At 41.7% G+C, this 15785-nt stretch overlaps 1 protein-coding gene across 1 annotated transcript in view; it reads right to left on the bottom strand.

Annotated features, from left to right (window-relative positions):
• The window catches only part of LOC101700013 (PRAME family member 8-like), a 31127-nt gene extending 16724 nt beyond the window's left edge, over window positions 1–14403 (bottom strand). Inside the window, exons 1-4 of the mRNA XM_087214489.1 lie at window positions 14239–14403; window positions 13806–13924; window positions 13086–13673; window positions 11026–11482 (exon numbers count right to left, since the gene is read on the bottom strand). Coding sequence (XP_087070615.1) covers window positions 11026–11482; window positions 13086–13673; window positions 13806–13924; window positions 14239–14403 — 1329 coding nt within the window. The remainder of the gene's footprint in view (window positions 1–11025; window positions 11483–13085; window positions 13674–13805; window positions 13925–14238) is intronic.
• Between the last annotated feature and the right edge of the window lie 1382 nt (window positions 14404–15785).

Below are 15785 nucleotides of genomic sequence, written 5' to 3'. Positions count from 1 at the left end.
GTCATTATATTGTCTACCTAAAATGTACCAATGATTAGAATGAATAATTGATAATGCAAAATAGGAAGAGAAGGTCCAAAGGGGTAGGGGTAGTGGGAGGGGCAGGGGAAAGGAAAGAAGGGAAAGGAAAAATGATGAGAAATGGAAAAAAAGGAAATAAAGTCTTTGTAAATAGCGAAGGGTGTAGGGGTTGAAGGGATGGCTAGGAATGGGGAAAAAATAAGAACCAAGATGCATTATGTAAAAGTACAATTCCCAATGAGAAATGTAATTGTGTTGTATACCTAAAATGTACCAATAAAAGAATTTTTAAAAAAAAACTGAACTGTGGGCTCTCCATAGAAAGTTGACATTTTGGGAATTCCCCTTTTTGTAACATGATTTTTGCCTAGTTTATTGTCTAGTTAACTTCAGTGAGTTTTTAAAAGTTGGCAGTGTAAATAAAACGACCTTTGAAGCTTGGGGGTGGTGGTACATTCCTGTAATCTAAACACTATGGAGACTGAGGCTGAGGAAGAGGATCGCTGTGAGTTTGGGGCCAGCTGGGGCTACATAGTGAGAACTTGTCTAAAAAAAGAAAGCCTTGTGCAAAATTTTCTGAAATAGCATTAATGAAATGTTATCTTTATTCAGAAGTTGGGAACTGGAAAAGGGCTACTTGAAATAATTGTTCCAAGTGGGGTTATTTAAGATGCGTTCCAGCCTCCTAGCATCAAGCAGTATCACTGGGATTGATTAGCCTGTATGTAGCAGGGCTTCCTTAGTAGGTAGGGCCTGAGGACTTATTTTTTTTGTTTTTAAATTTTTAATCTTATGAGCTTTGAGTATGTTGCCTTAGAGACTAAGTAACTATCAAGTTTGTGGTTTGGGGGAAAAATGTAACTGGACAGTTTGTTGGCTTTAAGACAATATTTAATTTTTTAAAAGACAGAAAGAAAAAAAGAAAGAAAGAGAAAGAAAGAAAGAAAGAAAGAGAGAGAGAGAAAGAAAGAAAGAAAGAAAGAAAGAAAGAAAGAAAGAAAGAAAGAAAGAAAGAAAGAAAGAAAGAGCGAGCTTGTTGGCTTCGCTGCCTTGTGAGTGCCATGTTGTTTCTCCTCTGCAATGCTTGCTTCCCATCCCTGCCTTGGAGCCAGCTGATTATGGACTGAAACCTCTAGGAGCTGGCCCTCTGCTATGCCACCCTGCCTTGGAGCCAGCCAACTATGGACTGAAACCTTTACAAACCACTCCTAGGGCAGAGAAGCTCAGCCAGTCCCAGCACCCTGAAGGAAGCTCCCCACCTCCATCCCAGGCTCCCAGGGCAGAAAAGGTGAGCAAGTCCCAGCACCTGGGAGGAATCTCCCCAGCTCCATCCCAGGCTCCTAGGGCAGAGAAGCTCAGCCTGTCCCAGCACCTGGAAGGAAGCTCCCCTGCCACCATCCCAAGCTCCTAGGGCAGAGAAGCTGACCCAGTCCCAGAACCCAGAACGAAGTTCCTCTGCTGCCATCCCAAGCTCCTAGGGCAGAGAAGGTGAGCCGCATGGGCCCCAGAAGCACACCGCCCCCACCATGGAAATGAGAAGACACATAAACAAGCCTCAAAAACAGACTTCTGGATCACCTACAGCAACCCCAAAGGGAAACCAGATTGAACAATATGACACTCAACCACCTGGACTCTCTGAACTGGCAACAAAAGAGGATCTGGGAAAAATAAAATCAGAAATAATTACTCAGATAACAGCAAAGATTTTGCTCATGGTGCAAGACATGATTAATAAATCTAGAGAGGACACAGATTAAAAAAATAGAGGATCTGAGGAACATGATGGAATCCCAACATAGGGAACAAATGGAATCCATAAAACAGATACAAACAAATTTCCAAGAGATTGAAAACCCCATCAAAAGTCTGCTCAGCAGAATGAACCAATGTGAGGATAGAATTTCACATATAGAAGATAAGATTGCAATTAGTGTGGAGGAAAAGAAAAATTGCTTTAAAATTGTAAGGGAACACAAGAAATCAATCCAGCAGCTGCTAGACAATGCAAAGAAGAATAACATAAGACTGAGTGGAGTCAATGAAGAAAGAGGAGAGAGTGCAGATGACATAAAAAAACTGTTCACACAAGTGAGGGCAGAAACCTTCCCAAGGAGGGGAAAAGAACTTGACATACAGATAAGTGAGGCATATAGGACTCCAGCTAGCCTTGATCAAAAAAATCTGCACATAGGCATATAATAGTTAGGATTCCAGAAATCCAACAGAAGAACAAAATTCTACAAGCAGTGAGAGAAAAGAAAGTTTCTGTTCTACTTCCAGTCTCCTGATAGCTTTTACCATGAACAGCTGTAGAATTTAGTCCAATACTTTTTCTCTAACTAGTGACAGGATCATACGGCTTTTTCCTTTCCTCTGTTAAAATGATGACTTTGGTTATGGATCTTCCAATGCTGAACACTGCCATCCCTATAACAAAACCACTTTCTACATCCTGCCAGATCTGATTTCTTTTTTTTTCCCCATTAACTTTATTGGTACATTTTAGGTATAAAATACAGTTACATTCATCATTGGGATCTTGTACCATTACATGAGTATCTTGGTTCTTATTTTTTTCCCCTTCCCTTGCCCTCCCTTCACCCCCTCCACCCTTCCTTATTTGCAAAGACTTTGTTTCCATTCTTTTCCTCTTCTCATATTTTTTCCTTTCCCTTTTTTCCCTTCCCCTACCCCTTCAAATTCCCCTGCTCTTTTAGACCTTTTCTTCCTGTTACACAATATCAGTTATACATTTTTTAAATTACAATATTAAGATCTAGGAGACATTGTCACAGATTTTACAGAATTTAAAAGGCTATAGAAAGCATATTACAAAATATTTTTTGAAATAAATTTGACAACTTCTAAGAAGTAACTTAGAAGACAAATTAATGAAACTAACTCTGGAGGAAATATAAAATTTGAATAGCACCTATTAAAGAAAGTATATTCCTAGCTTGAAAACCTACCTATATGACAACAGCAGGCTCATAAACATTTTAACTGATAAATTGTATCAAACAATTAAAGCAGAAAAAAGAAGGAACACTTCTCCCCTCATTTTAGGAAATCAACATTGTACTAATCCTAAAATTGGATAAAGATAATAGAAGGAAAAAGTATGAACATAGATAGAAATTTGCTTAACAAAACAAACCATTAGAAGTCAGATCTGGCAGGATGTAGAAAGTGGTTTTGCCATAGGGATGCCAGTGTTGGTTCAGCATCAGAAGATCCACCCCCAAAAGTCATCATTTTAACAGAGGAAAGGAAAAAACCATATGATACTGTCACTAGTTGGAGAAAAAGTATTGGACCAAATTTTACAGCTGTTCATGTTAAAAACTATCAGGAGACTAGAAGTAGAACAGAAACTTCTCAACAAATTAAAGACATGTACTCCATACTTCCAGCGAGAATGCCTTGTATACATGGAGAAGATACAATGCTTTCTCCTTAAGGTGGGGAACAAGGGCAGATATGCTTACTCTTTATCTGTCCATTAAACTTTGAACCCTAGTCCCCACCAAAATAGTCTGGCAACAAAATGACACAACTAGGATAGGATTGGCACGGCAGAAGCAAAATCTTTATATGCAGATGAAGTGATCTTCTACAGAGAAAATACTAAGAAATCTCTAGGAGCCCCTAGAACTTATACTTGAATTTAGCAGGATTAGAAAACACAAGGTATATATAAAAATTCAGGTCTGTGTATACTTGCTATAAATGAAGAACTGGATATTGAACTTTAAAAGTTCTGTGGGAGTACAAAGGACCCAGAAAAGCCAAAAACAAAAACAAAAACAGTGTTGGAAGACATTTAGCACCCAATTTTAAGACTTCTTCTAAAACTACAATAATCAAGGCAGTGTTGGTGTAAGGAAAGACATATAGATTATTTGAATAAAACAGAGAATCTAGAAATAGAACCACACACATATGGCCCACTGAGTTTTGAAAGATTATTTCACATTAGCTTTTTATAGAATATAAACTCAATTCAAGAGCCGAGGAACAGATAGTGTTTTCAGCAAACGGCACTAGAACACCTGGTATCTGTATATAAAAAATTAACCTCAACCCTTTTTTTCCATACATGAAAATAACTTGAAGGGATCTATGAACCTAAATAAGAAAGCCTAAAAGTATAAAACTTTAAGAAGAAATTATAAAGGAAAATATTTATGAATTCAGGGTAGGCAAGAACTACCCAGGATACAAAAAACATGATGTATAAAAGAAAAAAATTGATAAATGAGATTCCATCAAAAATTTAGAACTTTAAATGACATCATTAAAATGAAAAGTAGTCCTTAAACAGACCATATTTACAATGCATATAACCTATGAGCAGAATATATAAAGAATTCTTACAGCTTATTAATAGACAACCCAATTAAAATGTAGACATAAGAAGATGATAAATAACCAGTATAGCACAAGGAATGGTGTGCAACTCTAGAATCAGAAAAATACTAATCAGTGCAATAATAAGATTGAATTATACACTCATTAAGGAGATGAAGTCAAAAGTTTTAAAAGCCTTATCATGACTTTCTTTTTGTTGTATTCTCCCCCTTCGCATTTAATTTGTCACACCCAATGGATTCATTCTGCTGGGTTTCCTGGGGTTGTGATCCTCATTGTCTTTTCCTAGGGTATTGTCTAAAATTTTTTGGAGTGCTGGTTTGGTGTTCATGAAGTTCCTGAGGTGCTCTTTATCATGAAAGTATCTTATTTCTCCATCAATTTTGACTTGGTTTTTAGAGTTTGCTTTTCTCTTTCATCTCTCTGAATCAAACTGTTAGGTGAAAGGTAGCTATGCCGTCCCCTTTCTGCTCTGCCTGACTGGAGGCCTCAGGTTTGCTTCTTTGCCCTGGACAGAGAAACCAAAAATTGAGGATTCTAGCACAATGTGGATACATAGGTTATGCTCTGTGCTTGTAAAGGATTAAAAATAATACACATCTCCCAGGTTGACAAAAGTAACAAATATGGAACAAGTAGTAAATCTTAAAAATATATTTTTGTATGGGAGAGCTGGCACACTTCTGTAATCCCAGCACTCTAGAGGCAGAGGCAAGAGGATTACCAAGAGGCCAAGGCCAGCCTTATCTATATCATAGTGGGTTAAAGCTGAGCCTGCACTCATATCCCTTGTCTCAAACAAACAAACAAAAAAATCTGTGTGTGTGTGTGTGTGTGTGTGTGTGTGTGAGAGAGAGAGAGAGAGAGAGAGAGAGAGAGAGAGAGAGAGAGAGAGAGATGCTGGGGGTGGAATCCAAGGCTTCATGCTAGCTAGGCAAGTATTTTTTTTTTTTGGTACTGGGGGTCGAACTCGGGTCCTTGAGCTTTCAAGGCAGGCAGTGAAATCTAGACCAGTATTGAGCCACACTTTCAGACCAAAACATTGTCTTTTTGATGTCATCTTTTTTTCCTGGAAAATAAAGGGTCTTAGGAGTTTGAAAACTTTTCAGAAAAAATAGAGGGCAGGAGCCCCTCACCAGATTCAAATAGAGAGCTACATTAACCTTCTCCCTTCTGAAGAAAGAGGGGTTAGAATTTCCACGACAGTTGAGCCCTCAATCCATAACCATGTCATAGTAGGTCACAGATCTGCTCTCACAGATTTCACTGTGCAATTGGGAGCTGGCAGCAGACCTAGCTTTTGCAGAAAAGTAAATAAAATATTTCTCAACCAGCTGCCTTTGGATTGCTCAGAGTTGACAAGGAGTCAGACCATAATGTTAGATGGGAAAGCAAAAACACCATGTTTTGATAAAGTCAACATTCAGACAAACTCTCCAGTGCTCTCATGAATATTTGTGTTTAAAAAGCCATAGAATGAGAAGTTATTACCTCCTGAACATTGCATGTTTTCCTTAAAGTGTTTATTTTCAGTGCTGAGTGTTGAACCAAAAGCTTTGTGCACGCTAGGCAAGCCCTGTACCACTGAACTACACCCCAGTCCCTTCAAGTGTCATTTTGAAAGTTTGTCTCCTCTGTTTTATTTTGTCTTTTGAGACAGGCTCTTGCTCTGTAGTCCACACAAGGCTGGCCTTGATCTTTCCAGCCTCCTGCCTCAGCCTTGAGTTCTAGGCGTTATAGATGTGTACCAGAAACAAATAGGAAGCACCAACATAGTGAAAATGGCCATACTGCCAAAAGTGCTATACAGATTCATTGTAATCCTGATTGAAATCCCAATAGTATATTTCACAGAACTAGAGAAAACAATCCAAAAATTCATTTAGAATGAGAAGAGACCAAGAATAGCAAAAGCAATTCTAGGCAACAGAGACATGGCAGGGGGTATCACAATCCCCAACTTGAAACTGTACTATAAGCCACTGTGATAAAAACAGCATGGTACTGGCAAACAAACAGACCCAAGGATTAATGGAATAGATTAGAAGATGCAGAAACAACTCTACACATACTCAGCTACCTCATCTTTGACAAAGGAGCCAACCATCCTCACTGGAGGAAAGATAGCCTCTTTAATAAATGTTATTGGAGAAACTAGATTTCAACTTGCTGAAGATTAAAACTAGACCCCTGTCTTTCACCATACACTAAACTAAAATTGAAGTGGATTAAAGATCTAAATATTAAAACAGAAACACTAAACTTGTTGGAAGATAAGTTAGGTAGACCTCTCAAAGATATTGACATAGGAAAAAACTTTATGAATAAATCCTCATTACCACAAGAACTAGCACAAAAAAATCAACAACTGGGATCTCATCTTTTTTAAAACCTTCTGCACTGCAAGAGAAACCACCAACAGAACTAAAAGACAATCTACAATGTGGGAAAAATTTTTACCAGCTGTTCCTCAGACAAAGGTCTACTATCTAGAATATATAAAGAACTAACAAAAATCAGACCCCCCAAATATAAAGACTCAATTAAAAAATGGGCACTGAAATGAACAGATATTTCTCAGACAAAGAAGTAAAAGCAGCAAATAAACAGATGAAAAAATGCTCACCATCACTGGTCATTTGAGAGAAGCAAATGAAAACAACACTGAGATTCCACCTCACACAAGAAAGAATGACTGCTATCAAGAAATCCACCAATAACAAATGCTGGTTGGGTTCTGGGGAGAAAGAAATCCTTCTTCATTGTTGGTGGGTGTGTGGACTGGTGCAACCACTGTGGAAATCAATATAGAGATACCTCAAAGAAGTAGGACTAGAAGTCCCATTTGACCCAGCTATTCCTCTGCTGGGTATCTTCCCAAAAGAATGAAAAGAATCATACCACAGTGATATATGCTCACCCATGTTCATAGCGGCACAGTTTGTAATAGCTAAAATTTGAAAACAGCCCAATTGCCCATCAACTGGAGACTGGATGAAGAAGATGTGCTTTTTTAATAAAATGGAGTACTACTCACCCATAAAGAATGAGAAACTAGAGACATTTATAGCTAACTGAATGCACATTGAGGCCATACTCTTAAGTGAAATAAATAGGACACACATGGGTAAATACCAAATAGTTTCTGTGGTGTGAAAAACTAAAAGTGTAAATAAGGATCAAAATGTATAACTGATACTGTGTAATAGGAAGGAAAGTTCTAAAGGAGTATGGGAAGTGGGAGGGGTAGGGGAAAGGAAAGAAGGGAAAAGAAAAAATATGAGAAAAGGAAAAAAATGGAAACAAAGTCTTTATAAATAGGGAAGGGTGGAGGGGGTGAAGGGAATGAGGAAAAAATAAGATCCAAGATACATCATGTAAAGGTACAAGTTCTCAACAATGAATGTAACTGTATTGTACACCTAAAAATGTACCAATAAATTAATGGATAAGAAGATGAAGCTTGCAGGCATGGTGGCATACACCTGCAATCCCAGTGCTTGTGAAGCTGAGACAGGAGGATTGCTGAGTTTGAAGAAAACATGGGCTAGTTAATTCAAAGCCAGCATGAAATAGGGAGTGTGACAAACAAAACAACAACAAAAACAAAGCAAGGAGCTTGCAGTTAGTGGAGTGAATACGTGAGTGAAGGTTAGGGCAGTAAGTGAAGGTAATGAAGCAGAGGGTGTCGTGGAAACCAGACACCTACTGGACCTGGAATTGAAGGCTCACCTGGGGCATGGGCTGGAAACTGGGTCAGAGCCTGGAAAACACAAGGATTTGGAATGGACCCATGTCATACAGCTCTGCCAATGAGGTCTCAACCTAAGTGAAAAGCTGCATATCTCTCTATTTAATTCTATCTCTCTATCTTCATGTATTTATCTATCTTTCTATCATCTATCAGTTATTTTCTTTTTCTGGTGGTGGTGATTAACACAGTGCCTTTGTACTGAGTTACATCCCCAGTCCTTTCTGTGGATTTAACTTTGAGACAGGGTCTCAATAAGTTTCTGCATTGCCTAGGCTGGGCAAAAACAGGAGATCTTCCTCTCTCAACCTCCCAGCAGTTCTGGGACCATCCAACCTATTAGTTTTCTTTTTCTTTTATTCTTTTTGCTATTTTGTATTCATTTATTTACTTAATTTTATAAATTTTATTTATATATTTGATTTTTTGCTATGTAATTCAAACTCATGGCAATCCCTCTACCTCAGCCTCCAAAGTGCCAACACTACAGGCATGCTCCACCATACCCAGCCAGAACAAAACTTTGAAGACCAATGCTTAAGGGGAAAAGAAGTAACATGATTGGTAACCCAAGATATCATCTCTAGAAGGGAAAAAGCAACCAAAGGCCTCATTATTCATAAATTCATGGGAAGTCACAGCAATCTGGAAGGCAGCCTAGGCTAAGCCTAGGAGAGCACCCTGGGGTGCAGGGGAGATGTTGGCTTCGTTTGGATTACAAGACTGTTTATACTTGGACTATTGTCCAAGACTTGCGGGAGAATGTATGAAAAGCAAATCAAGAGTGTCCACCTCGTGAATGCTGGAGTTCATGACACTCATGTAGTGTCCACAGCATCATGAGCATTACTTTTTCTACATCTTTATTCACATCATTTTTATCCTGCTAATGTTCACTTATCCAGACTTGCCTCTTAGTGGCTCCAACTTGGTGCTGGAGATTTCCAAGTCACCTGTGGTCAGTCAGCAGTTGCTGCCACTTCCCAGGCACCATGCTTAGCTGTGGGGCACAGGGAAATAGAAAGTTTCTCTGCTCTTTCTGGGGAAAATATGATAGGTGAGACTGTCATGGGGAAAATGACTACATGTATCCCTAGCACATGACCCAGTAATGGAACTCTTAGGTGTTTATCCAAGTGAGGAGATCTCCATCCAGATGTTCCCAGCCACTCTTTTCATCACTGCCAGTGTTTGGAATTGATCAGCTGTCCTTGTAGATGAATGGATAACTCAACTCTGCTGTCCTGACCATGGGATATCATCAAGCTATAAGAGCCCAGGGTCATCACAGGTGCAACCCCAAGTGAATGAACCTGGGGTCTGTGGACTTGACCATTCTGGAAACAGCCACACAAATGAGCAGGGAGGTAAAAGATGACCCCAGAGAAGGAAACAAGAGGGAAGGGGGCCGGGAGGGTAGCTCAATGGTTGACCACTAGCCTAGCATGTGTGAGGCCCCAGTTTCCATCCCAGGCCTGAAAAAGGAAGGAAAGATCTGAAGAGTAGCATGTTATTTTGGTGCCTGGAGATCCCACAGCCTCTCTGCAAGGACTTGGGACAATCCAACACCTCTTTTTTTTCTGACCACTGGAAATAGCTGAGATCAAAGTGAAAAACCAGGATGGGTGAGGTGGTGCATGGCTGTAATCCCAGCACTCTGGGAGGATAAGACAGGAGGATTGCAGGCTTGAGCCTACCCTGTACCACTTAGCTACTTAGTGAGACCCTGTCTCCAAAAAGAAACCTGCAAATGGAAGAGGACCAAGAGATGGAAGTGGAAGGAAAAGGACATAAAAACAAGCAAGATGAATTATGTAAATGCACCAATGCCCCATGGTAAATATGATGAAAGTAATGCAAACATGTAAAATGAAATATTTTAAAAATATGAAAAAGTAAAAAGAGTTGGAGTGTTAGCTCAGGGTGAAGACCCTGAGTTCACTCTCCCACATTATCAAAAAGAGAAAAAGGAAGAAAAGGAAGATATTCTATTCAAGATCAATATAATTATTATGCATGGAAAGCATACTAACAGAAATAAAATAATAAATGTATATATACATATATATACACATATATACTAGAAAATCAAGTCATTAGATCATCATGAAAGAGCTTACATTGAGGTTCTCTTTGTTAGTCTATTTATTTAATTTTGAAATAGAGTCTCACTACATAGCCCAAGCTGGTGCCAAACTCAAGGTGAGCCTCCTGCCTTAGCTTCCAAAGTACTGGGATTATGGGTGTGCCCTACTATACCTGGGAAGGTTCCCTTTATGACCATTTCTTAACAATCATCTATGCAGGACTAACTTCAGACATGCGCATGTCTGCATTACTTCCCTTGTCACTTGTGTACAATAATCAATGCTCACAGTTTCAAAGAGGAAACGTTTATTTTGTCATACAGTTCAGGTCATAGGGTGGCATGGCAGCAGTGCATGGCAGAGGAGAAACAGCTCATGCCTGGCTCTGGAAAGCAGAGAGACATTAACAGAAGGAAGAGAGACAGAGCCTTCTAGGCCACACCCTCAGTGATCTACCTCCTCTAACCTGGCTTCACTTCCAATCATCACAATGAGCTACAGACTCTGAGCCAATCCACTGATGAGTATCAGGCTCCCCTGATTCAGTCACCTCCAAAAAGCCCCACCTGTGATCACAGTAAGCTTTGAAGGGACATCTACTAAGAAAAAATACAGTCATCAACATAGGGGATTCATACAACTGTCACATCTAATCCTGCTTCCATAGCAATACTGCTCTGTGATTTCCCAGTTTCCACTGGGCTCCAGTCTAAACAGTTGGCATTTCATACACCAATCACAGGAGTAGGTACAGATCTGGACCCTAAGAGATGGCCTTATATCCTTCAGTACCCGTGCCAATTTAGCACAGACTCGGAGAAATTTCTCAGGGTGCACAAACTCTGCTGGAATCTTGGACTTATAGCTCTCCAAGGGGGCAGGATACAGCCCATGGGTTAACTGGCTCAGTCCCCCACACACATACAACAGGACCTGAAGGATGCCCAGGGATATGTGGTTCCCATAGCAACTGAAGGTCTTGAGCTGGGAGCAGCAGCTCAGGGGAGGCAAGATAGCAAGCAGCTGGGCGTCTGTGATGTCACAGTGCTCTAGGACCAGGGTCTCCAGGGTGCTGGCCAGTTTGTCTAGCAGAGCCTGGAGGGTCTCTGGGTTGAATGATTTCATTGAGAACTTCCTCAGACTCAGGGACTTCAGCTGGCTCATGCTTGGACAGTGGGCCAGATGCTTTAGGTCAGATTCCTTCAGTGGACTTGAACTGAAGGAGAGGGCCTCCAAGGAGGTCTGGTTCCTAGAGAGAGAGAGAAAACTTAATTGGTATGAATTGGGGTGATGAATGGGGTACATTAGGAAATGACATGAAGGTAGGAGAGACAGTTTAACCCCAAGGCTGCCTTCACCATTGATGATCATCCCTCAATGCTGTGTGTTGAAGGCACTGATCATTAAAGTCACCATCACTTGTCTGATTGGCTCAGTCTCCATTCTGTACAGCCCCTTATGCTTACTGCCAAGCAGAAAACCACAGCTCTGTCCAGATGAGGCCAAGGGGTGACATGCAGGAGAATGAACCCAGGCAAGACTGGCCACTTGGCCTGGAGTTGGCCCTGTGTCCTCAGCAAAGCCTGTGTCCCTGTTCTCAGCCCTAAACTTCTGCTCCTCACCCTGAGCTCCAGACTCCCGCACATCCCATGTGCTCATTGCCCTGCCTGGGGGACTGTTATGGCTTCTATCTAGGCTTCCCCCAAAGCCTTATGCACTCAGCAGTTGGGATTTGGGCAAGTGGCTAGACCATGGGTATGGTAATTGGATCAGTCCAATGATTGGTTTAGCACAGCTGTAGGTAGTGGAATTACTAAAGAGAGAAGGGCCACCCTTTGGATGAATGGCAATAAGCAATGGGCTTGTTGCCTGTATGGAATATAAAAGGAAAGAAGCAAGGCAGGCTTGCTGCATTCTGCCTACCCTGCAATGGACTATTTCTTGTCTGTGGTGCATTGGAGCCAGCTGTTTTTTTATGGACTATGTATAAATCGTGTGTATAAATTGTGAGCTAAAATAAACCTTTTCTTCTTTCACTTTTAGGTATTGGGTACTGTGTTAGTTATTTTTCTCTCATTGCTAAGACAAAATAACTGACACCCAAACTTAAAGGGGGAAAGGTTTATTGGGATTACAGTTTGTAGAGGTTCAAAGCCAGCATGGCATGGTAGAGGAGAAACAGTTTATGACCTCCAGATGGTAGCAAAGCAAAAAGGGCCCTTAACAGCATTTTCTGCCCCCTTTATCCCATCCAGACTACCGGGCGGTGCCAAAACCAATCGCTCACTTGTAGTTTAGTATTCACCCACCCTTAATTCTAGCATCAGACATTCCACATTCAGCCACCTCTGAAAAAGAATGTGTGAGGCTTTGGAGGGACTTTGAAACACAAGCCACAACAGATATTTCATCTTAGCAATGAGAAAGTAAGACACGCACCCAGCAGCCTTTCCAAAAGGGTGAGACAGAGAATGGCTTGCTCCCAATCTCAGAAGCTAAGCAGAATCACAGTTCCAATGTGCAGGTGTGAGGCCTGCCCCTACTTTAATGCTCTCTCTTCCCTCTCCCCAACACCCTAACCTAGATGTGCTTCCTAAGGAAGAAATCACAGCTGCCCTCACTTTGTCCCCCCGACCACTGCTAACTTTCTGGTCATGGGGCGGGTTGCAGACCTCCTGTCCCAGATTAGGTGTGCCTTCATGTGGGTGGTTATGGGAGACCTAGCCATGGTTCAAACAGCGTTGTCTTTCCCACTTCCTAGTGTCACCACATTGCCAGTGGCTTGGCACACAGATGCCCTCTTCATATTCACCGTTCCCAGGAATGTGCAGGTGAGCTCAACATACACTCACCTGAAAATCTTATGCAGAGTTCCATGTAGGAAAAGGACATCATGTATATGAAGCTCCCGGAGATTTTGCAGCTCTCCTAAGTGAAAAGCATAGATGCAGGAAAGCCACTTATTTTCCAAGGGCAAAGTAAACACTTCTGGGCTCAGGCTGCTGAAGTGAAATGTGCGAAGGTTCGTCATCTTCTTGAGCTGAGGAAGAAATGCTTTCATGCATTTCCAACCCCATACACTGAACACGTCCAGCTCCTGGATAGAGTCCAGTTGCACAGCACGAAGGAGCTTCAGAATTGTAGAGACATCATTTGACTTGATCATCACCTTCTCACAGCACAGGTGTACTGAAGCTTTTCTCTTCCTGGCCCAAGTCAAGAGGCAAAATTCTAATTCATTATGGGTGGCCCAAGATGAACTCCAGGCTTGAAAACAAAGGTGTGTGAATATTCTCAAGGTCGGCTTCTTCTTCCTCAACCCAGGCTTGCCTGTCTCCTTATTGCTGGCATCTTCTGAATGGGCAGAACTCATGGCTCTGGGCCCTACAGTCCAGAAGTCCCGGTGTACATCCCTCCAATCCAGCACCTGCAGTCTCCACCTGCTGTGAGTGAAACAGGAAGCGGTCTGAGAATTAAGATAAAGAACCAATTTCTTACCTGTGCTTCTCTTCCACTTTCTTGGCATCAGCTGAACTCCTACTTTTCCTGCCTTCCTTTTCTACCCTTCTCACCTTTCTATGCAGCTTGATTCAACTTCTAGTTCCTGCGAGAGGAGGCAGATGCAGGTTCCTCCTGATTTCACTGCATCCTCACATCCACCTTTCTCATCAGGAAATCCCTTCCCAGGTGGCTTTCAGCAAAACCAAGACCTCTGTGATCTTCCTCAACATGAGCAGCTGCTCCAAGCTTCAGTCCCCCACACTCCTTATTACCAACTCTCTCTCTCCTGGCCTCCCAGAACCCTCTCTCCAGTATCGTGTATCCCCCTCACCTGTGGTGAACCTTCTGGGACAGCTGAATGTCAAATCCATCCAGTAGGGCTTACAAGGTCCATAGGTTTCTCTGTTGCAGTGTGATTTCTCCAAACTGAGGGTGTGGGGTCTTTGGTTTCCTCAGAGTCATCAGGGTCCTCAAAGGGAGGCAGAGGAAAGGCCAGGCCTGTACCATCACTTTTAGGACCTCATTGTGTTCCCTCATGAAGGCCTCCATGAAAATTTCATGGAAGATCATGGAGGGCAGGCCATGCAGAGTAGTGCTGGCTGTGGTCTCACTGTTCAGCAGCCTCTGCTTGGTCAGCTCATACAGAGTCAGTGGGCTCTGTGTAGTCATCCCGAAAAACCTGCAAGGAGAAGAATGTGGGGTCACATCCAGGGAGGGGCATCCAGTCAGGCCAAGCTCATGAGCCCCCTTCTGACCCATGAAGACCAACTCAGGGGGAAGGTCCTTTGTTTAGCTATGGAGGGAGCTTTCTCAGTTCCCAATTTCTCTGTCCTATTTAGCCCCAATGCCATACCACTGCCCCTGTTGGCACCACCACCTCATCCACTTCAAGCCACTAATCCTTTGAATTCCAGTCCTTGTGGGAAGTGGGCTGACTGTTGTGAAATCTCAGCCCCTTCTTATTTGGGAAGTTTCTGATCTTTGCTCCAAGGCCCTAAAATAATAGCAAAGGGAGAGTCTTAAGGCCCAAGCACCTTTCCACCTCCATTCAACCCATGAGGCCAGCCAGGAGTCAATGGGGAGAATTTGTAAAATGAATTTTGTTATTTTCATTTTAAGAAGTTTAATAAGCCATTATAAAAGCAACGTAACATTGGTATAGAGCACGTTGAAGTGAGAGATGGAAAATGCTAACTCTGGTGTAGGTTGTTAAAACTCTTCCATGTAAGACAACCTACCACTTTGTGATTGAGTGCAGGGGAGAAAATAGATCAAAAGAAAGTCTCCCCCTTTAAATTACTGCAGAGACTTGGACATATAATCCCAGCATTCTGGGAGGCAGAGGCAAGAGAATTACAAGTTTATGCCCAGCCTGTACAATTTAGGGATTTAGCGAGAATGCCTTGATGTGAATTCTAATGAAATAAAAAATAGGTCTGGGGAGGTAGGGCAATTCAAAGGCTCTGATTTCAAGCTCAGCACCACAAGAAACAAATCCCATGAAAATATCCAGGTGTGGTAAAAGCCTGAAATCCCAGCACTCCAAGAGCTAAGGCAGGAGGATCACTGCAAGTCTGACGCCAACCTGGGTTATGTAGTGAGTTCAAAGCCAGCCTGAGCTACATTGTGAGACCCTGCTTTAAAAAAAAAAAAATCAAAAACAACAAAAACCACAAACAAAAAAAACCCCAAAGGGTCAGGGATTTAGCTCAGTGGTTCCGCCGCCTGCTCTGCAAGTGCAGGGACCTGAGTTCGATCCCTGGTATCAAAACAAAAAAAAAGAAAAAGAAAAAAGAATCACCTCCCCCCCCCCAAATAAAATCCTGGTGTAAAATAGTATATAGTTGCTTTTTAAAACTTGGTATGTGGGGCTGGGTATTTAGCTCAGTGGCGCCACCCCTGCCTCTGAAGCACAAGGTCCTGAGTTTCATCCCTGGCACTGCAAAAATAATAAATAAATAAATAAATAAATTTGGTGTGGGGTACATGGGTTGAAGGTGGCTTTTGCTCAGAGTAACAATTTCAGCATGTTTTTTGTTTTTGGCATTTTA

This window comes from Heterocephalus glaber, unplaced genomic scaffold, assembly GCF_053883595.1.
Source record: "Heterocephalus glaber isolate CG9 unplaced genomic scaffold, H.glaber_assembly_v1.0 deba00001447, whole genome shotgun sequence".
In the NCBI taxonomy this organism is placed as follows: domain Eukaryota; kingdom Metazoa; phylum Chordata; class Mammalia; order Rodentia; family Bathyergidae; genus Heterocephalus; species Heterocephalus glaber.
The sequence above is the reverse complement of the archived record's forward strand: the minus strand, read 5'-3'. Positions and strand labels throughout refer to the sequence as shown.